The sequence below is a fragment of the Pezoporus flaviventris genome, unplaced genomic scaffold (genome assembly GCF_033815535.1).
Source record: "Pezoporus flaviventris isolate CSIRO_AGI_PZ_B2104156 unplaced genomic scaffold, CSIRO_AGI_Pfla_v1 ptg000046l, whole genome shotgun sequence".
Classification (NCBI taxonomy): Eukaryota; Metazoa; Chordata; class Aves; order Psittaciformes; family Psittacidae; genus Pezoporus; species Pezoporus flaviventris.
Window position 1 is genome coordinate 945771 of NW_026892594.1, and position 27194 is coordinate 972964.

General features: G+C 51.5%; 3 protein-coding genes across 3 annotated transcripts in view; 2 read left to right on the forward strand and 1 right to left on the reverse strand.

Moving 5' to 3' along the window:
* Positions 1–22914, forward strand: part of LOC133276777 (coatomer subunit gamma-2-like) — a 149139-nt gene extending 126225 nt beyond the window's left edge. The window contains exons 9-11 of the mRNA XM_061467935.1: positions 21152–21227; positions 21667–21759; positions 22873–22914. Coding sequence (XP_061323919.1) covers positions 21152–21226 — 75 coding nt within the window. The 3' untranslated portion in view covers position 21227; positions 21667–21759; positions 22873–22914. The remainder of the gene's footprint in view (positions 1–21151; positions 21228–21666; positions 21760–22872) is intronic.
* Positions 14252–20044, forward strand: LOC133276780 (coatomer subunit gamma-2-like). The gene is made up of 5 exons (XM_061467938.1): positions 14252–14349; positions 15962–16014; positions 17647–17727; positions 18752–18823; positions 19961–20044. The coding sequence occupies exons 1-5, from the start codon at positions 14313–14315 to the stop codon at positions 20042–20044; spliced, it is 327 nt and encodes a 108-aa protein (XP_061323922.1). The 5' UTR covers positions 14252–14312.
* Positions 22745–27194, reverse strand: part of LOC133276737 (uncharacterized) — a 68221-nt gene continuing 63771 nt past the window's right edge. The window contains exon 7 of the mRNA XM_061467874.1: positions 22745–22758. Coding sequence (XP_061323858.1) covers positions 22745–22758 — 14 coding nt within the window. The remainder of the gene's footprint in view (positions 22759–27194) is intronic.

Consider the following 27194-nt stretch of genomic DNA (forward strand, 5'->3'; position numbering starts at 1 on the left):
GGGGGGAAACGAGTTATTATTTATTGGCCCAAGAAAGCAGCCACAACAAGTGCAGGCTGCAGCATGACATCCTCAGCACAGCTCCCTTGGGCCTGGCGCTGGCAGCAGGGCGCTACTCCTCCACACGTGGGGTGAGGCATGAGCAAGTGAAAGCCTTGCGCAGAGCCCTCAGCACTCTCCTGAAGCGGGAGAGTCGTCGCCGTGGGGCCGCTCCTTGGTCTGGAAGAGTGGCAATGCCTGTGGAGGAAGAAGAGCTGTAGGCAAGGGACTTCCTTTGGCAACCCGTTCCAGTGCCTCACCACCCTTACAGTAAAGAACTTATCCTTAACAGCATCCTCATTGGCCTCCTTCAGATACTGGAAGGTCTGCTAGGAGGTCTCCACGCAGCCTTCGGCCCATGGAGGGGAGGCTGGGACACACCCGAACTCACGCAAACACTGCTGCCGGTCTGGCCTGGGTGCCACCCAACTCGGGCAAGTACCTGGCTGGTTCTCGCTGTCCTGAACTACAGCAGGCGACGTTGACGGTGACTCCACATCCAAGCTTTGTGCCACGTCTGGCTCTTTCACCTGCTGCTGCCTTGTTCCCTGGATGACAGTCACAGCCTTGCCCAGGTGTTTCCTCATAAAGCGTCTGAGCCTACCCTGCAGGGTAGCAAGAGCACAGGCAGGGGATGGGGGCAATGTCAGTGGGATGACACAGGCAGCACCAGAAATAGCCCTGTCACAAAACCTGGGAGCTGCCGTCCAAGGCCTTGGGATCCCCGGTGCCAACCACACGCGCCTCACTCACCTGGCGCCGAGAGTCCCGACACAAGGGAGAAGCTGCTGCATCTCCACTATCATCTGCTCCTGGAGGAATGTGGGATGTTCCAGGCTCTGTTGCAGGGATCTCAGTCAAGAAAGCAGCCACTTCATCCTCAGGCACTGTTGGGGAGGCAGCGGCTGCACTGGCCTCTCCCTGAGGCTCCGAAGCCACAGCAGACTCAACGTGCTCAGGTGCTGCAGGCGTCAGTGCTGCCATTGACACACCCAGGATTTGGGTCATGTCCTGATACTCCACCAGCTGCTGGCTGGCTCCCTGGACAACGGCCAGGCTCATGATCAGGACCTCTTCAGTGACGGTCCTTGCCATTTCTTCTACAACCACCTCACAGGCATCAGGGCTGAGCAGGGCAGGTACCTGCCTCTGTGCCTGTGGTGCTGCCTCCTGCTCGACGCAGGCAGGAGAAACTGGTGCCGGTTCCACCTCCTCCTGTGCCACTGGAGTGAGACGTGCGCGGTGCTCCTCTTCCTCCGCAGATGCAGCTAATGTAGAAGCTGTCGACTCAGTGGCTGTGGGTCCGGCTGGGATAGGAGACGTGTTCTGCAGGTCTCCACCTGCCTCCCCTGTCACTTCAATGTCCATGCTGCTGGGGAAGTCAGACCCCTCCTGGATATCGGCCTGGGGGTCCTGGAAGAGCTCTGGGACCGAGGGGTTGACCCAGAGGTTGCGTATGATGATCTCTTCCACTTGGGACAGCACTTTATCAATGTCCTCTACCCACTCTTTCTCCTCTTTGTCCACTGCCGCATCCAGCATTTGGGTCATGCCCTGAGGTTCCAGCAGCTGCTGGCTGGTTTCCTGATCCACTGCCACAGCCTGGACCAGAGGCTCCCTTGTGCTGAGCAGGGCTGCTCCCTGTGGAACCAACTCACAGGCATCTGGGCTGAGCAGGACAGATGCCTGACTCTCTGCCTCTGGTGCTGCCTCCGGTGCTGCCTCCTCATCACCATTGTGAGAAGAATCTGTTTCCTCTGCCTCCTCCTCGATCATATTCCAGAACTGGGAGCTTGCACCGACACTGGGTGTGACACGCACTTTTGCATCTCTTACTATGATGCTGTCGGAGGCAGGTGCATTGCACTGTGCTTCTGCTGCCAGAGCTTGACTGTCAAAGCCACAAGAGGCTGCGGTCTCTGCCTCCTCCTCAACAGCATCTCTGAAATGGACCTTCCTGAGGATGCTCTTGGGTGTGACCTTCAGATCCATGTTGCTTTCTTTGTGGCTGTGCGGGGCAGGTGCCCGGCCCTGTGCTCGTCCTGCTGCAGCCTGCCTGCCGATGGCGGGAGAGGCTGGTGCCTCTATCACCTCGACACCAGCTCTGAAAGGAAGCTTCTTGACGCACCTGGATGGGAAATTCAGATCTGCGTCATTTTCTGCTGAGCTGTTCATGGCAGGTGCCTGGCGCTGGGCTTGTGCTGCAGCAGCCTGCCTGCTAAAGCCACGAGATGCTGGTGCTGGTGCCATGGGAACGAGAGGTGCCTGGTACTCCTCTTCCTCAGGAGCTCTGGCCAAGCGGCTCCTCCTGGCGTGTTGCAAAGCCTCGATGTTGCTGCGCAGGGCGGGCAGAGGCTTTGCAAGAACCTTCTTGTGCAGCCCCAGCAACTTGTCATTGAGGCTGCCCTCTCGCCCCGTCTTCCTGCTCTGGGAAGCAGCAGTGCTCGCACGGGTGTTAGGATCAGGAGCAGGCTGAGTGGCGGTGGCTTTGCTGCCGTTAGGTGCCCTGACAGTGTATCTTCTTGTCATTGCAGCCCTGCTGTATGCTGGGTCCTGGCATGCCACTGCCTGCTGGTAGGGTCCCCGGCTCTCAGCGCTGTTGTTGCGCAGGACCGCGCTCACATTTCTTGTGCCCTGCGCTGTGGCACAGGCTGTGGGCCTGTGTGGGGCAGGCTGCCAGCTCCGTGGCCTCGCAACAGTGCTGCCATGTGCGGGGATGTGGTGCTGCTGGGCAGCGGTTGTGCAAAGCTGCTTTTGGCTGTTGCTTGTCCTGCCGATGGCCATGTCAGTGAATCTGGCTGCAGGGGCAGAGGGTGCCCATGTCGGGCGAGGCAGCCTGCTGGCTTCTCTCACTGGCCGAGGTGGCGGCCGAGGTGTCCTTTCCACCACCACTGGCCGAGGAAGTGTCTGCTCCTCTGTCCTCATGCTGCGGGGCAGCACCGCTCTGCACCTCACGCTGCCCACCTGCAAGAGAAGTCGAGGAGAGAGGCTCTGTGATAGTGTCTCTTGCGCCCGTATCCCAGCTGTTGGGAGCTCATGCAGTTGGGCTCCCCTGCCAGCCCCACGGCAAGGCTCAGGCCCACAGGTGGCTGCTGCCTGCTCCCAGAGCTGGCTGGGGAAAGGGCTGGCCACCCGCCGGCCATGGCCCCAGCCCACAGCAGCCCCGGCATGCCCGTGGTTGGGAAGGTGTTTGGCCCTGTCTCCCTCGGGGTCCCTACCTGTTCCTGCTGGGTCTCGATGGGCTGATACCTTCGTTGGTAGGGCAGCTGTGGTACCGTGATCCCACGCCGCCCTTCCTCAGGCTGTGGCCTGTGGCCCACCTGCGGGCAGGAGGAGGAGGAAGAGGTGTGTGATGGAGGCGGCTGCCTTGGCACAGCAGCCCCCGCAGTGCCGGCAAGCCCGGCCCCGGCCCCGAGGCAGCTCCATGTGGCCCCGTCCCACCACCGGCCTCTCACTCCTGCCCCAGCCCTCACCTGGCGCCTCCTTTGCACTCCTGGCCTGCCCTCGGCAGGCTGGGAGCGGGCGTTCGATCCCTTGTCCACTGGCATCTTCTGTGTCCTCGGATGCAGACTTGCTGTGGATTCACAGGGCAACTGCCACCTCTAGGGTGCGCCAGGGCCTTAAATACCCCACATAAGAGTCGTAACAATGCCCCCGTGGTTTCCACGGAGACGCCGATGCCCTCACCAGTTCCAAAGGGTCCCAGCTCCTCATGGGCAACTCCACAGCAACCACTGAAGCTTTGTGACAGCGGCAGCATCGTGCCCATGGCCACTGGGCAGTCAGGGATGCACTTTTCTCCTCCCTGTTTTTTTCCTTGACAAGAAGAAAAGGGAACGGAGAAAAGAAAGACCGGTAAAAGAAGGAAAAAAACAACAAAAATAATGAAATCATTCTTGTGAGACCTCACCTGGAGTACTGTGTGCAGTTCTGGTTTACTCAACATAAAAAGAACATGAAACCAACACCCCCAAGTCCTTCTCCGCAGGGCTGCTCTGAATCTCTTCTCTGCCCAACCTGTAGCTGTGCCTGGGATTGGTCTGACCCAGCTGTAGGACCTTGCACTTGGCATGCTTAAACTTCATGAGGTTGGCATCAGCCCACCTCACAAGCATGTCGAGGTCCCTCTGCATGGCATTCCTTCCCTCCAGCCTCCATTTTTAACACCTACCCACACACCAAGGATCTTTGCTTTGAGGCTTTTTCTCATGTTAGAAACCATCCCTCCCTCACCTCGTGTTTCCTGAGGAGTACCTGTCAAATTTACCACTACTAGCTACTTGGTTTCAACAAATGCCATCCATAGCTGTACAGCAATGGAACAGTTTGTTAAGTAGCCTGTGCTCCCTTTTCTGGCATCCTTGGTTTTGTCTTACCTAAAAGGGATCTACTTGCTGCCTGAATTAAGACTGAACAGCAGAGGTCCAACCTACTTTGATGTTAAATACAACCTGACACACACGAAACCTGATCTACATAAACATCTGAAGAAAATCTTTCTTATCATGCTTCTAATTTAGCCCCAGACAAAAAGACACCCTTCTACCTCATCACTTCTTGGCCTATGTTTTCACTTCGTCTCAGCCATTCCCACTTTAGCTGGGCAAACACAAGTGTCTCTTTCATTGCACAGGGCTGTGATGGCCACAGATCAAGCAGCAGCTCTCACTTGGCACTCATGGAAAAAGTATTAAATGCTTCAGTGATATGTATCTCACTCCAGTTAGCAGCAAGTCAGAGGGAAGAACATAATACTAAAGCATAAACACCCCATTCTGGATCTCCTTAAAAAGCTACCTCCCAAATCTGTCAGGAAGAGGTACAAAACTTCTTTCACACTGAAAGCTATCAGAAATTAGAATCACAGCATCACAGAATGGCTTGGCTTTGAAAGGACCTTAAGCTCATCCAGTTCCAACCCCTTGCCAAAGGCAGGGACACCTCACACTAGACATGTCTCTCAAGGCTCTGTGCAACCTGGCCTTGAACACTGCCAAGGATGGAACATTCACCACTTCTCTGGCCTCATCACCCTCACAGTAAAGAACTTCTTCCTTATATTAGCCTTGGGAATATTCATTCTGGCTGGGAAGAAATGATAACACTTACCTGGTTCAGCAAGTAAAGGATTTTGGTAAGGATGTGCAGACATCTTCGTGGATTTATAGGGGTCTCGTTAAAGATACGAGCCTACAGACACAGCATAAAGAGAGTATTACAGTGTAACTCAACAATCATCATTTCTCTTTCATCATAAAAAGTAAAGCCGTTTGTTTTCAACCAAGTAGCTTTTCATTCTAAAAATGTGTCCCAGAGAACATATTCTTGGTGAGAACATCCTAAGAAAGCTAGATTAAACTTTGGATTTAGCCCAGTGTAAATTCCTTCTCTGATCTCTTTTGCAGAGTGTAAGAACTCAGAAGAGTTTTTATTCATTAATTTTTGTTCACTATAAACTGGCACCTCAGGTGTTTAGAGATTTGACTGAGGAATGTTGAACATGGAACTGTGTTGGAACTACAGAGTGCTTGGGACCTTTCTCATATCCATGTGTTGGAAGGGCGGGAGGGGTGGTTGATGTAAATGTGTTATTTGCTTTCCAAGAATTAAAGTGTCAGTGCTCTTTGGATATTTGCTTTACAATAGCAAATAGATCAGAGGAAGTTGGGTTTAAAGCTTTTAAGTGATAACTGTGAGGCTTCTGCATTCAGATGTTTCACTTCTATCATGATTAACGTGGATTTTTGGTTTTAGTCTTATCTTACAAGATAGAGATATGTTTATTCTCCTGATTTGTTTGATAACTGACAGTAAGGCTATTCCCCAGTTATCAAACACAATTTAACTTGTGTGCTTTGTACACCACTGCTTTATCTTTGTATAGAAGTGGGGAAGAGGGTGTTCTATTTAAAAGCTTGCTCAAAATTTAAAGTTGAATATTTGAACTTTTATTTAACTTCAAAACTTGTAGGAAGTGTTTATTTATGCTTGCCATTGGAACAGGCTGCCCAGGGAGGTTGTGGAGTCTCCATCTTTGGAGACATTCAAAACCCGCCTGGACACATTCCTGTGTAACATTATGTAGGTGTTCCCGCTCCGGAAGCGGGACTGGACGAGATGATCTTTTGAGGTCTCTTCCAATCTCTAGCATACTGTGTGTAAACTAGAACTAATTGCAACAGATAGGTAGCCGCTTAGATTGAAGTCAGTTGTTTTACGTTAATTAAATATAGAGGTCCGTGAATTACACAAACATGCTCTAACCAACATACAGGCAGAGACGAGCAGTGGGGGGGGAAACGAGTTATTATTTATTGGCCCAAGAAAGCAGCCACAACAAGTGCAGGCTGCAGCATGACATCCTCAGCACAGCTCCCTTGGGCCTGGCGCTGGCAGCAGGGCGCTACTCCTCCACACGTGGGGTGAGGCATGAGCAAGTGAAAGCCTTGCGCAGAGCCCTCAGCACTCTCCTGAAGCGGGAGAGTCGTCGCCGTGGGGCCGCTCCTTGGTCTGGAAGAGTGGCAATGCCTGTGGAGGAAGAAGAGCTGTAGGCAAGGGACTTCCTTTGGCAACCCGTTCCAGTGCCTCACCACCCTTACAGTAAAGAACTTCTCCTTAACAGCATCCTCATTGGCCTCCTTCAGATACTGGAAGGTCTGCTAGGAGGTCTCCACGCAGCCTTCGGCCCATGGAGGGGAGGCTGGGACACACCCGAACTCACGCAAACACTGCTGCCGGTCTGGCCTGGGTGCCACCCAACTCGGGCAAGTACCTGGCTGGTTCTCGCTGTCCTGAACTACAGCAGGCGACGTTGACGGTGACTCCACATCCAAGCTTTGTGCCACGTCTGGCTCTTTCACCTGCTGCTGCCTTGTTCCCTGGATGACAGTCACAGCCTTGCCCAGGTGTTTCCTCACAAAGCGTCTGAGCCTACCCTGCAGGGTAGCAAGAGCACAGGCAGGGGATGGGGGCAATGTCAGTGGGATGACACAGGCAGCACCAGAAATAGCCCTGTCACAAAACCTGGGAGCTGCCGTCCAAGGCCTTGGGATCCCCGGTGCCAACCACACGCGCCTCACTCACCTGGCGCCGAGAGTCCCGACACAAGGGAGAAGCTGCTGCATCTCCACTATCATCTGCTCCTGGAGGAATGTGGGATGTTCCAGGCTCTGTTGCAGGGATCTCAGTCAAGAAAGCAGCCACTTCATCCTCAGGCACTGTTGGGGAGGCAGCGGCTGCACTGGCCTCTCCCTGAGGCTCCGAAGCCACAGCAGACTCAACGTGCTCAGGTGCTGCAGGCGTCAGTGCTGCCATTGACACACCCAGGATTTGGGTCATGTCCTGATACTCCACCAGCTGCTGGCTGGCTCCCTGGACAACGGCCAGGCTCATGATCAGGACCTCTTCAGTGACGGTCCTTGCCATTTCTTCTACAACCACCTCACAGGCATCAGGGCTGAGCAGGGCAGGTACCTGCCTCTGTGCCTGTGGTGCTGCCTCCTGCTCGACGCAGGCAGGAGAAACTGGTGCCGGTTCCACCTCCTCCTGTGCCACTGGAGTGAGACGTGCGCGGTGCTCCTCTTCCTCCGCAGATGCAGCTAATGTAGAAGCTGTCGACTCAGTGGCTGTGGGTCCGGCTGGGATAGGAGACGTGTTCTGCAGGTCTCCACCTGCCTCCCCTGTCACTTCAATGTCCATGCTGCTGGGGAAGTCAGACCCCTCCTGGATATCGGCCTGGGGGTCCTGGAAGAGCTCTGGGACCGAGGGGTTGACCCAGAGGTTGCGTATGATGATCTCTTCCACTTGGGACAGCACTTTATCAATGTCCTCTACCCACTCTTTCTCCTCTTTGTCCACTGCCGCATCCAGCATTTGGGTCATGCCCTGAGGTTCCAGCAGCTGCTGGCTGGTTTCCTGATCCACTGCCACAGCCTGGACCAGAGGCTCCCTTGTGCTGAGCAGGGCTGCTCCCTGTGGAACCAACTCACAGGCATCTGGGCTGAGCAGGACAGATGCCTGACTCTCTGCCTCTGGTGCTGCCTCCGGTGCTGCCTCCTCATCACCATTGTGAGAAGAATCTGTTTCCTCTGCCTCCTCCTCGATCATATTCCAGAACTGGGAGCTTGCACCGACACTGGGTGTGACACGCACTTTTGCATCTCTTACTATGATGCTGTCGGAGGCAGGTGCATTGCACTGTGCTTCTGCTGCCAGAGCTTGACTGTCAAAGCCACAAGAGGCTGCGGTCTCTGCCTCCTCCTCAACAGCATCTCTGAAATGGACCTTCCTGAGGATGCTCTTGGGTGTGACCTTCAGATCCATGTTGCTTTCTTTGTGGCTGTGCGGGGCAGGTGCCCGGCCCTGTGCTCGTCCTGCTGCAGCCTGCCTGCCGATGGCGGGAGAGGCTGGTGCCTCTATCACCTCGACACCAGCTCTGAAAGGAAGCTTCTTGACGCACCTGGATGGGAAATTCAGATCTGCGTCATTTTCTGCTGAGCTGTTCATGGCAGGTGCCTGGCGCTGGGCTTGTGCTGCAGCAGCCTGCCTGCTAAAGCCACGAGATGCTGGTGCTGGTGCCATGGGAACGAGAGGTGCCTGGTACTCCTCTTCCTCAGGAGCTCTGGCCAAGCGGCTCCTCCTGGCGTGTTGCAAAGCCTCGATGTTGCTGCGCAGGGCGGGCAGAGGCTTTGCAAGAACCTTCTTGTGCAGCCCCAGCAACTTGTCATTGAGGCTGCCCTCTCGCCCCGTCTTCCTGCTCTGGGAAGCAGCAGTGCTCGCACGGGTGTTAGGATCAGGAGCAGGCTGAGTGGCGGTGGCTTTGCTGCCGTTAGGTGCCCTGACAGTGTATCTTCTTGTCATTGCAGCCCTGCTGTATGCTGGGTCCTGGCATGCCACTGCCTGCTGGTAGGGTCCCCGGCTCTCAGCGCTGTTGTTGCGCAGGACCGCGCTCACATTTCTTGTGCCCTGCGCTGTGGCACAGGCTGTGGGCCTGTGTGGGGCAGGCTGCCAGCTCCGTGGCCTCGCAACAGTGCTGCCATGTGCGGGGATGTGGTGCTGCTGGGCAGCGGTTGTGCAAAGCTGCTTTTGGCTGTTGCTTGTCCTGCCGATGGCCATGTCAGTGAATCTGGCTGCAGGGGCAGAGGGTGCCCATGTCGGGCGAGGCAGCCTGCTGGCTTCTCTCACTGGCCGAGGTGGCGGCCGAGGTGTCCTTTCCACCACCACTGGCCGAGGAAGTGTCTGCTCCTCTGTCCTCATGCTGCGGGGCAGCACCGCTCTGCACCTCACGCTGCCCACCTGCAAGAGAAGTCGAGGAGAGAGGCTCTGTGATAGTGTCTCTTGCGCCCGTATCCCAGCTGTTGGGAGCTCATGCAGTTGGGCTCCCCTGCCAGCCCCACGGCAAGGCTCAGGCCCACAGGTGGCTGCTGCCTGCTCCCAGAGCTGGCTGGGGAAAGGGCTGGCCACCCGCCGGCCATGGCCCCAGCCCACAGCAGCCCCGGCATGCCCGTGGTTGGGAAGGTGTTTGGCCCTGTCTCCCTCGGGGTCCCTACCTGTTCCTGCTGGGTCTCGATGGGCTGATACCTTCGTTGGTAGGGCAGCTGTGGTACCGTGATCCCACGCCGACCTTCCTCAGGCTGTGGCCTGTGGCCCACCTGCGGGCAGGAGGAGGAGGAAGAGGTGTGTGATGGAGGCGGCTGCCTTGGCACAGCAGCCCCCGCAGTGCCGGCAAGCCCGGCCCCGGCCCCGAGGCAGCTCCATGTGGCCCCGTCCCACCACCGGCCTCTCACTCCTGCCCCAGCCCTCACCTGGCGCCTCCTTTGCACTCCTGGCCTGCCCTCGGCAGGCTGGGAGCGGGCGTTCGATCCCTTGTCCACTGGCATCTTCTGTGTCCTCGGATGCAGACTTGCTGTGGATTCACAGGGCAACTGCCACCTCTAGGGTGCGCCAGGGCCTTAAATACCCCACATAAGAGTCGTAACAATGCCCCCGTGGTTTCCACGGAGACGCCGATGCCCTCACCAGTTCCAAAGGGTCCCAGCTCCTCATGGGCAACTCCACAGCAACCACTGAAGCTTTGTGACAGCGGCAGCATCGTGCCCATGGCCACTGGGCAGTCAGGGATGCACTTTTCTCCTCCCTGTTTTTTTCCTTGACAAGAAGAAAAGGGAACGGAGAAAAGAAAGACCGGTAAAAGAAGGAAAAAAACAACAAAAATAATGAAATCATTCTTGTGAGACCTCACCTGGAGTACTGTGTGCAGTTCTGGTTTACTCAACATAAAAAGAACATGAAACCAACACCCCCAAGTCCTTCTCCGCAGGGCTGCTCTGAATCTCTTCTCTGCCCAACCTGTAGCTGTGCCTGGGATTGGTCTGACCCAGCTGTAGGACCTTGCACTTGGCATGCTTAAACTTCATGAGGTTGGCATCAGCCCACCTCACAAGCATGTCGAGGTCCCTCTGCATGGCATTCCTTCCCTCCAGCCTATCAACCGAACCACAGACCTTGGTGTCATCGGCAAACTTGAAGTTTCCTCAGCAGCTCCTGATCCATCCAAGGAGGTCTCCTGGCCCTCCTGCTGCACTTCCTTCTAGCTGGGACGCAACACTCCTGAGCTTGTAGGAGGTGATCCTTGAATATCAACCAAGAGTCTTGAGTCCCCCTGCCCTCTAGGGCTATGTCCCATGGAACCTTACTAAGCAGGCTCCTGAAGAGGGCAAAGTCTGCTCTCTTGAAGTCCAGGGCAGTGAGCTTGCTGCACGCTCTTCTCACTGGCCTGAGGATCTCGAACTCGACCATCTCATGATTGCTATGAGCAAGGCTGCCCTGGAGCGTCACATTTCCTACCAGCCCTTCCCTGTTGGTGAGCACGAGGTCAAGCACGGCACCTCTCCTTGTCAGCTCCTCTATTACTTGCAGAAGGAAGTTGTTTTCCACACAATCGAGGAAGCTCCTGGACTGCTTGTGCCGGGCCGTACCGTCCCTCCAACAGGTATCAGGGTGGTTGAAGTCCCCCGTGAGGACAAGGGCCTGAGAGCTTGAGGCTGTTCCTATCTGTCTACAGAGCACTTCATCTGCAGAGTCCTCTAGATCAGGCGCTCTGTGACAGATCCCCACACTAATGTCTCCCATAGCTATATTCCCTTTAAGCCTGACCCACAAAGTCTCTGTTGACTGCTCACCTTCCCCAGACAGAGTTCCATACTCTCCAGCCTATCCCTAACACAAATAGCAGCTCCTCATCCCCATCTGCCAGGCCTGTCTTTTCTGAAGAGTCTCTAACCTTCCATTCCAACACTCCAGGCATAGGAGCCATCCCACCAGGTTTCTGCGATGCCTATTACATCATATCCCCGTAGACGTGCACACATCCCTAATTCCTCGTTTGTTCCCCGTACTATGGGTGTTTGTACAGAGGCATCCGAGCAGAGCTCCAAATGAAGCCGGCTCCTCGGCTGGAGTGGCTGCATTATCCCTACATTGATCCGAGCATTTATTATCGGTGCTGGCAACTGACCGGGAATGCTGGGATGGAAAAATATGTCTGCCTTCACACACTGCATGTTCCCCTGGTCTTCCTATTTCATTCTGCTTTATCTACCAAAACTATATTAACCCCAAAGCCTATCTTCTTGCGTATCATCTTCTTGTCATTGCACCCATGTGGGTTAACCATTTCCACTGCAGCCCCATCAATACCCCTACTTTGCCATGCCTGCACAGGCCAGGAACCCACCCCTTCCTCCACCCAGCTTCAGGAGAGCAATGCCAAAGTTCCACTCGCTATAATCCCATCATTGCAACACAAAACCTTGTTGCTGGGACATGACTTCCCACTGGAAGGCACCAAATTCTCCTCCTATGCACCAAATATATCCCCAGCGAAGACAAAGAGAGGCAGCAGTATTTTGCCAAGAGAACCCTGGCATGCGTGGCTTTAATTGCAGAAGCACATAATAACAGCATATAAAAGCAGAGAGGAAAAATAGTATTTACGGTGGTTATCTGTAAAGCTTAAACACGTTTCCTCAAACATGCGTGAGGCTCAAAGAGAGCAGAAAATGGGGCAATCGCTTTGGGAGTCAAAGCCCATTGTAGCTTCTACTGAGCAGCTGAGGAGAGACACTCTCAGAATCCCGAAGGAGCCTTTGCTGCATCCAAGCCCCTAAACCAGGCACTTTCCTGAGATCTGACTTGTATTTCCATGAGTGATAACATGAACACAATAAACAGAAGTACAAATGCCTGGGAGAGATTGGGCTGGAATTCTGAAAACAGACAGAGGAAGTTATTCCTTCCTTCCTTTCCGAACTCACAAATCCTTTCTCCCTAGGGCACAACAGGAGGAAGGTTTTGGGGAAGGACCTAAAGTTATGAGCTACAGTATTGTTGGTGTTTTGGGCAGGTTTGCTGCTCTCTCTTTACAGATTTAGATCTGAAAGGAAACTGTCAGCCCAATGGCCACCTGTATGAAACTAAAACAAGTTCTGAACTTACCACATATTCATCATCATAGCCATCCCCAGGTCAAAGAATTCACACTAGTTCTAATCTTCCCTGGTATTAAAGGGATAACCAAGAGACCCCCTTGCTAATGAGCTGAGTCATCTTAAATCAACTGCAAATGGCCTGACAGGCTGAGAACATTGAGGCTCTTGAGCCTGGAGAAGAGAAGCTGGGTGGAGACCTGGGAGCAGCTTCCAGTGCCTAGAGGGGCTACAAGAAATGTGGAGAGGGGCTTTGAACAAGGGTTAGAAAAAGAGTGAAATTTTACGTTAAAATAATTATGTAGAGCAACAGAAATGACTATATTTAAAAGTTTTCGAATCAATAGTAGACTTCTGTATATTAAAAGAATGTTGTAACTTTGCTGTGGTAGCCTCAACAGTAGAAACTAACATAACAAGGAGAAGGACACAGGATATCTGGCCTAAGACCTTGTAGTTTAGAACAAGGAAGCTTTGTCTAACTGTGCGTCTTGATAATACAGACGTTCATAATTTTGTATTGCTTACAAGGAAGCTTTGTCTAGAAATAGAAACCATGTATCTTAAGCAGCAGAAAATTTAATCTCTGCAATACTGGTAGCTTTGTGAAATCATTGCAACATAAAAGGACAAGCCAAGCGAGGAAGTGAGAATGCTGACATCCACGTAATGGTTGGGGCCTGTCCAACGAAGAGAGAGGTGAAAAGAATAAGGGGAGGAAGATTCCTTACTTCATCGGACGACCACCAGAGGGGGCTGCACAAGCGTAGAAGAGGCTGATGTCGTAATGGACTAATAAAGTAATCCTTGATGCATATGTATTAGTCAATGAAGTAATCTGTGCTGAATATGTATTAGTTACGAAATTTTTAGTGTATAAATTGCGAACGCGATGTGACGGGGTCGAAGCCAGATTTGGGCGCGTGCAATAAGGCACGTCATATAACCATTCCGGTGGTCATGTGTCAGTTCTTACGCTAACATAGGGACAGGCCAAAGGGAATGGCTTTAACCTGCCAGAGGGGAGACTGAGATGAGCTCTTAGGCAGAAGCTCTTCCCTGTGAGGGTGCTGAGGCGCTGGCACAGGGTGCCCAGAGAAGCTGTGGCTGCCCCAGCCCTGGCAGTGTTCAAGGCCAGGTTGGACACAGGGGCTTGGAGCAAGCTGCTCTAGTGGAAGGTGTTCCTGCCCGTGGCAGGGGTTGGAACTGCGGGAACTTTAAGGTCCCTTCCAACGCAAACCATTCCATAATTCTATGATCCCTGTGCCCGGCAGTGATGGTTTCCAGCACGGCCAGTGGCTGCTGAGCAGCTCAGTGGCACCCACAACCCAATAGACCCCTCTGGTGCCTCATGGGTCAGCCATCGCTGTGAGGAATGGTACCACAATGGGGGATCCATACCAGCTCTGGGGATTTTCAGGGATCCTATCCCAAGTTTTCTGCTCCATTTGTAAGAAAGACCTGACCGAGGTATTAATGTCAACTACCTTCCACCTTTATTATTTCCATAAAGGACAATTAGGAGGGAAGCTGTGACCACCTCAGGGCGCAGCAGGAAGGCGCTACCACCCCCCTACAAAATGGCAACGCGGCTCCTTTAAGGAACGCCCTCACCCCCGGACCTGCCTCAGCCCCCATGAGGTCTTCCCTCACCTCCGCAGCCTATGGGCGTTGAGCGTCAGCTCCGCAGGCCAATCAGAACGCAGAGCGTGCCCTGAGGCGGCGGGACTTCCGGCGGGTGTCCCCGTGGCGGTGCGGCTCGGAGGGAAGAGGGTGACGGGCGGCGCCATGATTAAGAAGTTTGACAAGAAGGACGAGGAGTCCGGTATGGGGCTGGCGGCGGCAGGGCCGAGCTGAGGGGAGGGGGCACGGCGGCACCGCCCTGTGCGGAGCGATCGGTAGGCGCTCAGAGCGTCCCGCGGCTTGTAGCGGCCGCTGAGGTGAGGGAGGAAGTAAGTAAGTAAGTCATGGCCGCTGAGGTGAGAGGGGGTAACTGCTGGGGAAGGAAGCACCGTTTGCTTTCTGTGCCCAGGCGTTTGAGCCTCCCCCGGCTCTTCGGGACGGTCTGCGGGGTGCAGGGCCCGCACCGGCCCCTGGGGTCACGCTTGGAGGGAAGCTGTTCCCCGCAAGCCTGCGGGCTGCGGCTGGGTCTGTTCCTCCTTCATAGCATGAGAAGGAGAGGGTTTGGTCGGGGTCTGCACCTCCGCCTGGTAAGCTGGGCAGCAGCTGGCTGCGTGCACTGGGGTTTAGGCTGCGTTAGCACCGGCTGTAGTAAAGTACCCTGTGGGCGGGATAAAACCATCCCGTCAGGCAGAGTTGTTGTGGATGAGGCCATCGCTTGCACTTTTTCCCTCCATGAAACCTCCTGGAAATTAAGTTTAGGTTCCTGTAGTAACTGATGCTGCAGGTTGTGTGGAGAGCTGACGCAGAGCATCCCTGCGGAGAAGGATTTGGGCGTATTGGTCCATGAGAAACTGAACATGACCCGGCTTCAGTGTGTGCTTGAGCCCAGACACACACACCCCACCCCCCCCCCCCCGTGCTGGGCTGCACCCCAAGAGCATGTGCAGCTTAAGATGATCTTAAGGTCCTTTCCAACTCCAGCCATTCTGTGATTCTGTGCTGTCTTGAGTTATATGTTGCTGCTGCTGATAGGTCTTCTGAGCCCAGCTGGACTGAGAGACATTTCGTTCTCAATTTCCTTTTGCTTTGGATGTAAGAAGTGAAGAATAAATGAGCTGAAAAGGAAAAATCTCTGCTGAAGGAAAAGGGTTAGAAGCAGTAGTGAGGGTTTGGAGGGGGTTATGTATCTGCAACAGTGGCTGTTAGGGCTGGTTTCACTGGGAATGGATTAGAAGGCTGCTGTCTGCAGCTGACAATAGCAAGTGTCATCACCAATAAGTTATTACTCTCAAGGGCTGGTTCTGGCCTGTTGAAAGGCTGAGGTGTTACAGGATGATGATACTCTGCTGCTAATGATTTTGTGATGTGTGGAAGCCAGACTCTATTTAGAGCTTGCTGAGTAGCCCATTTTAGTGGATAATTGATTGATGCACTTCTGTTTGAGATCCAGATCATTAGCTCTGTCCTGATGCCTTCAGTGCTTTCTGTGCCTGAAGGAATAAAAATAGGGGTACTAGGGAAAAATAGAGTAAATGGCTTTATGTAAAGAGGGAGTATTACACTGTTCTTCCTTGCCTTCCAGCTACGTTGGTACTGCTTCCTCCACACCTTTTCCTCCTGTACCTGTGAATATACCGCTGAGGAAAGTGGATTCAAAGCTCTTGGTGGAGAACATCAGGGATTTCACTGTAGCATGGGGTGGTTTTTTAAAGTTTAGGGACTGTTCCTCCAGTTCGTTTTTTTTGTTTTTGTTTTTTTTTTTTTTTTTGTGAGGAATGCATTTCCTTAACTGAGAGGTCTCTTTTGTTCCTCAGGTAGTGGCTCTAATCCTTTCCAGCATTTGGAGAAGAGTGCTGTGCTGCAGGAGGTATGAATGGTCATCAGACTGTTGAACTCTTTTCCTTCAGAGTGTGTTAGCAGCTTGAGGAAGTTCTGCGCTGCAGCTCCCAAATTTGAATGGCTGTATTCAAACAGTTAATTTAAAAGCACGGGGTATGTAAATTAAATGCACATGGCTTGAGAGCAGCCCTGAGGGGAAGGATTTGGGTTGCTGGGTGACAAAGCTCTCCATGACCCGACTTCAGTGTGTGCTTGAGCCCAGAATCCCCTCTGAGTGCTGGGCTGCACCCGCACAGTGTGAGCAGCAGGTCAGGGAGGGTGCTGAGGTGCTGGCACAGGGTGCCCAGAGAAGCTGTGGCTGCCCCATCCCTGGCAGTGTTCAAGGCCAGGTTGGACACAGGGGCTTGGAGCAAGCCTCTCTAGTGGAAGATGTCCCTTCCTGTGGCAGGGGGTTGGAACTGGATGAGCTTTAAGGTTCCTTCCAACTCAAATCAGTCTGGGAGTCTATCAAGTTAGTCTCTGAGGGGTTTATCTGTAGTAACCCAGGCACAGCTACAGGTTGGGCAGGGAAGAGATTCAAAGCAGCCTTGCGGAGAAGGACTTGGGGGTGTTGGTTGATGAGAAAATGAACATGAGCTGGTAGTGTGCGCTTGCAGCCCCAAAAGCCAGCCGTATTCTGGGCTGCATCAAAAGGAGCATGATCAGCAGGAACTCTTGGAACAAGTCCAGAGAAGGGCCATGAGGATGATCAGGGGACTGGAGCACCTCCCATATGAAGACAGGCTGAGAAAGTTGGGGCTGTTCAGCCTGGAGAAGAGAAGGCTGCGTGGAGACCTCATAGCAGCCTTCCAGTATCTGTAGGGGGCCTATGGGGATGCTGGAGAGGGACTCTTCATTAGAGACTGTAGTGACAGGACAAGGGGTAACCGGTTAAAACTTAAACAGAGGAAGTTTAGGTTGGATATAAGAAGGAAATTCTTTCCTGTTAGGGTGGTGAGGCACTGGAATAGGTTGCCCAGGGAGGTTATGAATGCTCCATCCCTGGCAGTGTTCAGGGCCAGGTTGGACCGAGCCTTGGGTGATACGATTTAGCGTAAGGTGTCCCTGCCCATGGCAGGGGGGTTGGAACTAGATGATCTTAAGGTCCTTTCCAACCATAACTATTCTATGATTATCTGTGGCTTATGCCCTCCATGTGGACATGTGAGATCTCGGGGTGCTCTTACTGGTGTCTTCCATGTTTCCCTATGTTCATTCGACCTACTGTGTGTAGCAGGTTTTCCTGCTTCTCTTTGTGTTCTCCAGGAATAATTGCTAGTGATGAAGTGACTCTGTTGTGAAATAATGCTGAATTTTGTTGGTTGCAAGTAGCTAAAAGAAGTGTTCCTACTGTCAAGTAGTGTTTGGGCTACAGATGCTGTTGAAAGATGAAGTTGTTAGTTTGCTAGTTCCAGAGGGTACCAGTTGTCATTTGCTCAGGCTGCTGCCCATCCAGCAAACTAAATATGCCTGAGCTGGATGACAAGAATATGTTCTCTGGGACACATTTTTAGAATGAAAAGCTACTTGGTTGAAAACAAACGGCTTTACTTTTTATGATGAAAGAGAAATGATGATTGTTGAGTTACACTGTAATACTCTCTTTATGCTGTGTCTGTAGGCTCGTATCTTTAACGAGACCCCTATAAATCCACGAAGATGTCTGCACATCCTTACCAAAATCCTTTACTTGCTGAACCAGGTAAGTGTTATCATTTCTTCCCAGCCAGAATGAATATTCCCAAGGCTAATATAAGGAAGAAGTTCTTTACTGTGAGGGTGATGAGGCCAGAGAAGTGGTGAATGTTCCATCCTTGGCAGTGTTCAAGGCCAGGTTGCACAGAGCCTTGAGAGACATGTCTAGTGTGAGGTGTCCCTGCCTTTGGCAAGGGGTTGGAACTGGATGAGCTTAAGGTCCTTTCAAAGCCAAGCCATTCTGTGATGCTGTGATTCTAATTTCTGATAGCTTTCAGTGTGAAAGAAGTTTTGTACCTCTTCCTGACAGATTTGGGAGGTAGCTTTTTAAGGAGATCCAGAATGGGGTGTTTATGCTTTAGTATTATGTTCTTCCCTCTGACTTGCTGCTAACTGGAGTGAGATACATATCACTGAAGCATTTAATACTTTTTCCATGAGTGCCAAGTGAGAGCTGCTGCTTGATCTGTGGCCATCACAGCCCTGTGCAATGAAAGAGACACTTGTGTTTGCCCAGCTAAAGTGGGAATGGCTGAGACGAAGTGAAAACATAGGCCAAGAAGTGATGAGGTAGAAGGGTGTCTTTTTGTCTGGGGCTAAATTAGAAGCATGATAAGAAAGATTTTCTTCAGATGTTTATGTAGATCAGGTTTCGTGTGTGTCAGGTTGTATTTAACATCAAAGTAGGTTGGACCTCTGCTGTTCAGTCTTAATTCAGGCAGCAAGTAGATCCCTTTTAGGTAAGACAAAACCAAGGATGCCAGAAAAGGGAGCACAGGCTACTTAACAAACTGTTCCATTGCTGTACAGCTATGGATGGCATTTGTTGAAACCAAGTAGCTAGTAGTGGTAAATTTGACGGGTACTCCTCAGGAAACACGAGGTGAGGGAGGGATGGTTTCTAACATGAGAAAAAGCCTCAAAGCAAAGATCCTTGGTGTGTGGGTAGGTGTTAAAAATGGAGGCTGAAAGGTGGAGGCAGCTCAGTAACAATGGTGATTTTTCTCTTGCTTCTTATGTGCTGTTTTCAGGGTGAACACTTTGGAACCACTGAAGCCACAGAAGCTTTTTTTGCAATGACCAGATTATTTCAATCCAATGATGTAAGTACCTGGTTGTTTAGCACTTGCTGCCTCCCTGCTTTTGTCTGAATTTGTGGTAACTACAGATTACATCCAACTACAGTTGGATGTTGGGATGTGGGAGGTGAGCACTTCAAAGAACAAGCTGTGCACGCCAAGTACTAGCTGGAGGCAAGTCATGGTCTGGAAACAAGTGACTGAATAATAACACAGAGTTACTTCTGCAGGTTGTATTTGGTGCTGGGTTTATTCTTTTCTGCATTGAATTACTGTTCTAAAGCATGTGAATCATGACAAAAGCCTTTAATATACAAATCAGTATCATTTTATGACTGTTTCTTACACTTACAAATAATCACCATCTGCTGAACTCAAAGTAGAATTTAAAAGTTGCCTGTAGACTAAATCCAGCTATTCCCTAGAACAGCTTGCTCTATTCAGGAATCACCATGGAGTCAAGGGGTGAGAACATCCTAAGAAAGCTAGATTAAACTTTGGATTTAGCCCAGTGTAAATTCCTTCTCTGATCTCTTTTGCAGAGTGTAAGAACTCAGAAGAGTTTTTATTCATTAATTTTTGTTCACTATAAACTGGCACCTCAGGTGTTTAGAGATTTGACTGAGGAATGTTGAACATGGAACTGTGTTGGAACTACAGAGTGCTTGGGACCTTTCTCATATCCATGTGTTGGAAGGGCGGGAGGGGTGGTTGATGTAAATGTGTTATTTGCTTTCCAAGAATTAAAGTGTCAGTGCTCTTTGGATATTTGCTTTACAATAGCAAATAGATCAGAGGAAGTTGGGTTTAAAGCTTTTAAGTGATAACTGTGAGGCTTCTGCATTCAGATGTTTCACTTCTATCATGATTAACGTGGATTTTTGGTTTTAGTCTTATCTTACAAGATAGAGATATGTTTATTCTCCTGATTTGTTTGATAACTGACAGTAAGGCTATTCCCCAGTTATCAAACACAATTTAACTTGTGTGCTTTGTACACCACTGCTTTATCTTTGTATAGAAGTGGGGAAGAGGGTGTTCTATTTAAAAGCTTGCTCAAAATTTAAAGTTGAATATTTGAACTTTTATTTAACTTCAAAACTTGTAGGAAGTGTTTATTTATGCTTGCCATTAATAGTTTTCTGCACTACATTTTCACAGCAAACCCTTAGAAGAATGTGTTACTTTACCATCAAAGAGATGGCCAATATTTCTGAGGACGTCATCATAGTCACAAGCAGGTAGTAGAACCACAGACAGCACAGTATCAGAGCTCCTAAACAAGTAGCTCTATCTCTGTGTTTCTTTTAGCTGCTGTAATTCTCCGTTATGAAGGATAATAAAGGAAAGGAAAACAAACTGTCCTATGATACAGAGTATGTTACCACATGAAATGTTGATTTCTTCTTCCTGTGGTGTTACTCTTTACTAAAAAGGGAAGAGGCTTGCCTGCAGTTTCTCAGTTGGATGAAACTTTGGTTTCTTGTGGGTTTCTTGATAGGGGGGGAGTTGGTTTTGATTCCTTTTAACTGTTGGTTCTTGATGTTTTTTTCACACCAAGGCTGTGATATTCTGTTTTGCTTTGCTGTCAGAGCAGTTAGGGACAAGCAGAGCAAAGCCCAGTTCAGTCCTCCAGCTGAACTGTCAGGTTTTTGGACTGCAGGATAGATGTTATAGTTGCTGGAGAGCAAAATGGGATCTCTGATGTGTCTGTTTTATTTTCTATATTTTTTAAAGCTGCTCAGCAGCTGAAACTTTGCTGTTACCTAACTCAAAATGTCACGTGGTAGAAAGCAAGCACTTAGGAGAAGAACAACTGAGCTGAATGAACCAGGCATGTGGCAAAGGTGTATTATGAAAACTTGAACAAATTATTTTAAACTTAAACAGGGGAAGTTCAGGTTGGATATAAGGAAGGAATTATTTACTATGAGGGTGCTGAGGCACTGGCACAGGGTGCCCAGAGAAGCTGTGGCTGCCCCATCCCTGGCAGTGTTCAAGGCCAGGTTGGACACAGAGGCTTGGAGCAAGCTGCTCTAGTGGAAGGTGTCCCTGCCCGTAGCAGGGGGCTGGAAATGGAGGAGCTTTAACATCCTTTCCTACACAAACCAGTCTCTGATTCTCTGATTCTATGAACTGCGCATTTTGTAATGTTCTCTGTTTCCACAGAATCCCATGCTGTTAATTCTTAAGTAGCTGATTATTAAGAGGTTGTTTCTAGCCAGTACTAGAGCTCAGCAGTTAGGTGGTAACAGCTTGACCAACAGCTATGTGAGATGAGGCAAATGTCACAAAAAGACCAGGCATTGGGATGTTAAAGTGGTGTTAACAGAGTGTCTATGATTATTTCAGTTTGACCAAAGACATGACAGGGAAGGAAGATGTGTACCGAGGCCCGGCCATCAGAGCACTCTGCAGGATCACTGATGTAAGTCCAAATCACATCTCTGTCATGGGAGAGATGAGTGTGTTTAAAATAGAATAAAATAGAAAAGTACTAAAATAGAAAATTAAAATAGAAAAGCCCTCTCTTGCAGGGTGTATTCTTGTAGTGGTAATGGAATTTCTGCTGTAGGGAGGACAGCTCTGGAGCCTGCTGCAGATGCGAGGAGCTCTGTGGAGCTGGAGCACTGTAAACATGGAGTGAGAAGGCAGGAGCTTTGGAGCTCTGGTTTCTGATCTAAGATTGCTTTGCTGTAGACTTTGTTTCTGTCACTAAACCTCCAGGACCAGGCAATTGATACTAATCTCTCCCTTGCAGAACAGTTCATGATGCATTTTGAATATGCTGTGTGTGTATTTTTGCCTCATACTGCTTTTATGGTCTGCTTCCTAAGTATCAACACTTCTCTTTTTCCCCCTCACAGGCTACAATGCTACAAGCCATTGAGAGATATATGAAACAAGCCATTGTGGACAAAGTCCCCAGTGTGTCTAGTTCTGCACTGGTGTCTTCCTTAGTAAGTAAAGCAGTAGATGATTGGGAATCTGTGTGTTGTGTTGTGGGTAGGAGGCTACTCTGCTGCATTTGTAGCTCTGCTTGGCCTTTGTTTTGTTCTTTCTTCTTTTCCTTTTGAGATGTTTCTTTTCTTTCTCGTCTTCATCTGCTCACTGGAAAACAAGAAGCAGTGGTAGTGGAGTTTTCCTGTGACTCAGGCAGACTCTGTCCTCTCAAACTCCTTCCTTAATGTTCTCTTACCTTAGAGTACATCAGTTATAATAGCTAAGTGCAAAGTGCTCAGTCATCTCTCTATGCAGCCAGTGTAGGACGAGTTTCTCTGGGAAAGAGCCTTTAGAGGCTTGAGTTTAGAGTACTCAAGCACAGTGAAGACCATGAAAGTGTCTCTTGGTTTGGTGAGAGTAACTAAGAAACAGCCTGTGCTGTGGAAGAACTAACACAAGTGACTGTGAAGAAGTGTATGAATTCTGTGACAGGCAGTAAAAGCAGTTGGCTTTGTGCTCTGCAAAAGAAAAGATCCATGAAATTGCTGCCCTGCTGCAATTCAAGATCATTTTCGCTAATAGATAGAAGGGCAAGATGAAGTTCAGTCTGAAGGTGTTCCTCCCTTATTTGGGAGAAAAGGCTGGAAAATACCTTGCTAGGTTAATTCTTTAATAAAGAGGAGAATACAAATGAGAGCATGGGTAGTCTAAGACTGAGATGTAAGAAAACCAGTGGTTTATAGCTATACAGACGCTGGCTGCCTTGGTAAATCAAGAAGGCAAGAGGTAAAAGGTCCAGCTGAGGTGGAGTGAAGCCTCTGTTAGGACCCTGAGGGTGCAAAGTTGCATTAATACTAACAACTGAATTAATACTGACCTACTGGGATAACTGTAAGCAGGTGCATTCTCCTCCTATTGTCTTCAGTCCTGTTTGAACATAACTCTCCAAGTTACTTTTCTCTTCATTGAAACAAGTGCATCCATATAAACTATGGATGTGAGTTACTCTTTGTTACCTGTAGTACACAGCAAAGCTCTCAGTTCTCTCAAAGCCGGTAAAACAAGGCTTGTGGTACCTCACTGCTTCTGATTTTAGTTTGTCACCAGTCTCCATTTGTGGTTTCTTCCAGCATATGATGAAAATCAGCTACGACATAGTCAAGCGGTGGATCAATGAAGCTCAAGAAGCAGCTTCTAGTGACAACATCATGGTGCAGGTATGTTAGAGGGTGGTTGCTTCAGGAAGCAGTTAACACACTGGAGGGTTTTCACAGCATTCTGTGAGTTCTTAAAGTAAATTAAGGAGTAACTGGTTTTCCTTTTTTCTTTATTCTTTCAAAAATAACAGTGTTCAAGGCCAGGTTGGATGGGGCTTGGAGCAGCCTGATCTAGTGGAAAGTGTCCCTGCCTGTGGCAGGGGGTTGGAACTGGATGGTCATAAGGTCCTTTCCAACCCAATTCTATGATTCTGTTAGAATCATTGTATGATTCTGACTGTAACTTGAAGGAAACAACTACTTCAGAAACTCACAAGTTTGGTGATCCCAGTGCAAGATTCTTTTGAGGAGCTGGCTTTTCAGTACAGTGCTCTTGCCCTTTCCCTGCCAACCTTTTGATGGCTGGGATGCCACTGACTGTTTCACAGTAGTTGTCACAGAAAGGCTTTGAATCTGAGTTTTCAAAGAGCTTAAGAAATTATCTCTCTGCCACCCACAACACCAGCATCTCTTGCCTTGGCCTTCAGAACATTTGCAGTTACTATAGGCCCATGGAGATTAGCCCAGATATCAGTAAGATATCCATGTTAGTGAAATTATAATTGGTACAAATACTCTAAAGAGCTGTGGAAATGAAGGTGTTCTGTGTGTTCAGTCAGTGTTACAGACTAACCATCAAAACCAAGTCTGTTCTTATCCAGTGAGCAGCTTCATTAGTCATAGAATCCCAGACTGGTTTGGGTTGGAAGGGACCTTAAAGCTCATCCAGTTCCAATCCCTGCTACAGGCAGGGACACCTTCCTTAAATATAGAGGTCCGTGAATTACACAAACATGCTCTAACCAACATACAGGCAGAGACGAGCAGTGGGGGGGGAAACGAGTTATTATTTATTGGCCCAAGAAAGCAGCCACAACAAGTGCAGGCTGCAGCATGACATCCTCAGCACAGCTCCCTTGGGCCTGGCGCTGGCAGCAGGGCGCTACTCCTCCACACGTGGGGTGAGGCATGAGCAAGTGAAAGCCTTGCGCAGAGCCCTCAGCACTCTCCTGAAGCGGGAGAGTCGTCGCCGTGGGGCCGCTCCTTGGTCTGGAAGAGTGGCAATGCCTGTGGAGGAAGAAGAGCTGTAGGCAAGGGACTTCCTTTGGCAACCCGTTCCAGTGCCTCACCACCCTTACAGTAAAGAACTTCTCCTTAACAGCATCCTCATTGGCCTCCTTCAGATACTGGAAGGTCTGCTAGGAGGTCTCCACGCAGCCTTCGGCCCATGGAGGGGAGGCTGGGACACACCCGAACTCACGCAAACACTGCTGCCGGTCTGGCCTGGGTGCCACCCAACTCGGGCAAGTACCTGGCTGGTTCTCGCTGTCCTGAACTACAGCAGGCGACGTTGACGGTGACTCCACATCCAAGCTTTGTGCCACGTCTGGCTCTTTCACCTGCTGCTGCCTTGTTCCCTGGATGACAGTCACAGCCTTGCCCAGGTGTTTCCTCACAAAGCGTCTGAGCCTACCCTGCAGGGTAGCAAGAGCACAGGCAGGGGATGGGGGCAATGTCAGTGGGATGACACAGGCAGCACCAGAAATAGCCCTGTCACAAAACCTGGGAGCTGCCGTCCAAGGCCTTGGGATCCCCGGTGCCAACCACACGCGCCTCACTCACCTGGCGCCGAGAGTCCCGACACAAGGGAGAAGCTGCTGCATCTCCACTATCATCTGCTCCTGGAGGAATGTGGGATGTTCCAGGCTCTGTTGCAGGGATCTCAGTCAAGAAAGCAGCCACTTCATCCTCAGGCACTGTTGGGGAGGCAGCGGCTGCACTGGCCTCTCCCTGAGGCTCCGAAGCCACAGCAGACTCAACGTGCTCAGGTGCTGCAGGCGTCAGTGCTGCCATTGACACACCCAGGATTTGGGTCATGTCCTGATACTCCACCAGCTGCTGGCTGGCTCCCTGGACAACGGCCAGGCTCATGATCAGGACCTCTTCAGTGACGGTCCTTGCCATTTCTTCTACAACCACCTCACAGGCATCAGGGCTGAGCAGGGCAGGTACCTGCCTCTGTGCCTGTGGTGCTGCCTCCTGCTCGACGCAGGCAGGAGAAACTGGTGCCGGTTCCACCTCCTCCTGTGCCACTGGAGTGAGACGTGCGCGGTGCTCCTCTTCCTCCGCAGATGCAGCTAATGTAGAAGCTGTCGACTCAGTGGCTGTGGGTCCGGCTGGGATAGGAGACGTGTTCTGCAGGTCTCCACCTGCCTCCCCTGTCACTTCAATGTCCATGCTGCTGGGGAAGTCAGACCCCTCCTGGATATCGGCCTGGGGGTCCTGGAAGAGCTCTGGGACCGAGGGGTTGACCCAGAGGTTGCGTATGATGATCTCTTCCACTTGGGACAGCACTTTATCAATGTCCTCTACCCACTCTTTCTCCTCTTTGTCCACTGCCGCATCCAGCATTTGGGTCATGCCCTGAGGTTCCAGCAGCTGCTGGCTGGTTTCCTGATCCACTGCCACAGCCTGGACCAGAGGCTCCCTTGTGCTGAGCAGGGCTGCTCCCTGTGGAACCAACTCACAGGCATCTGGGCTGAGCAGGACAGATGCCTGACTCTCTGCCTCTGGTGCTGCCTCCGGTGCTGCCTCCTCATCACCATTGTGAGAAGAATCTGTTTCCTCTGCCTCCTCCTCGATCATATTCCAGAACTGGGAGCTTGCACCGACACTGGGTGTGACACGCACTTTTGCATCTCTTACTATGATGCTGTCGGAGGCAGGTGCATTGCACTGTGCTTCTGCTGCCAGAGCTTGACTGTCAAAGCCACAAGAGGCTGCGGTCTCTGCCTCCTCCTCAACAGCATCTCTGAAATGGACCTTCCTGAGGATGCTCTTGGGTGTGACCTTCATATCCATGTTGCTTTCTTTGTGGCTGTGCGGGGCAGGTGCCCGGCCCTGTGCTCGTCCTGCTGCAGCCTGCCTGCCGATGGCGGGAGAGGCTGGTGCCTCTATCACCTCGACACCAGCTCTGAAAGGAAGCTTCTTGACGCACCTGGATGGGAAATTCAGATCTGCGTCATTTTCTGCTGAGCTGTTCATGGCAGGTGCCTGGCGCTGGGCTTGTGCTGCAGCAGCCTGCCTGCTAAAGCCACGAGATGCTGGTGCTGGTGCCATGGGAACGAGAGGTGCCTGGTACTCCTCTTCCTCAGGAGCTCTGGCCAAGCGGCTCCTCCTGGCGTGTTGCAAAGCCTCGATGTTGCTGCGCAGGGCGGGCAGAGGCTTTGCAAGAACCTTCTTGTGCAGCCCCAGCAACTTGTCATTGAGGCTGCCCTCTCGCCCCGTCTTCCTGCTCTGGGAAGCAGCAGTGCTCGCACGGGTGTTAGGATGAGGAGCAGGCTGAGTGGCGGTGGCTTTGCTGCCGTTAGGTGCCCTGACAGTGTATCTTCTTGTCATTGCAGCCCTGCTGTATGCTGGGTCCTGGCATGCCACTGCCTGCTGGTAGGGTCCCCGGCTCTCAGCGCTGTTGTTGCGCAGGACCGCGCTCACATTTCTTGTGCCCTGCGCTGTGGCACAGGCTGTGGGCCTGTGTGGGGCAGGCTGCCAGCTCCGTGGCCTCGCAACTGTGCTGCCATGTGCGGGGATGTGGTGCTGCTGGGCAGCGGTTGTGCAAAGCTGCTTTTGGCTGTTGCTTGTCCTGCCGATGGCCATGTCAGTGAATCTGGCTGCAGGGGCAGAGGGTGCCCATGTCGGGCGAGGCAGCCTGCTGGCTTCTCTCACTGGCCGAGGTGGCGGCCGAGGTGTCCTTTCCACCACCACTGGCCGAGGAAGTGTCTGCTCCTCTGTCCTCATGCTGCGGGGCAGCACCGCTCTGCACCTCACGCTGCCCACCTGCAAGAGAAGTCGAGGAGAGAGGCTCTGTGATAGTGTCTCTTGCGCCCGTATCCCAGCTGTTGGGAGCTCATGCAGTTGGGCTCCCCTGCCAGCCCCACGGCAAGGCTCAGGCCCACAGGTGGCTGCTGCCTGCTCCCAGAGCTGGCTGGGGAAAGGGCTGGCCACCCGCCGGCCATGGCCCCAGCCCACAGCAGCCCCGGCATGCCCGTGGTTGGGAAGGTGTTTGGCCCTGTCTCCCTCGGGGTCCCTACCTGTTCCTGCTGGGTCTCGATGGGCTGATACCTTCGTTGGTAGGGCAGCTGTGGTACCGTGATCCCACGCCGCCCTTCCTCAGGCTGTGGCCTGTGGCCCACCTGCGG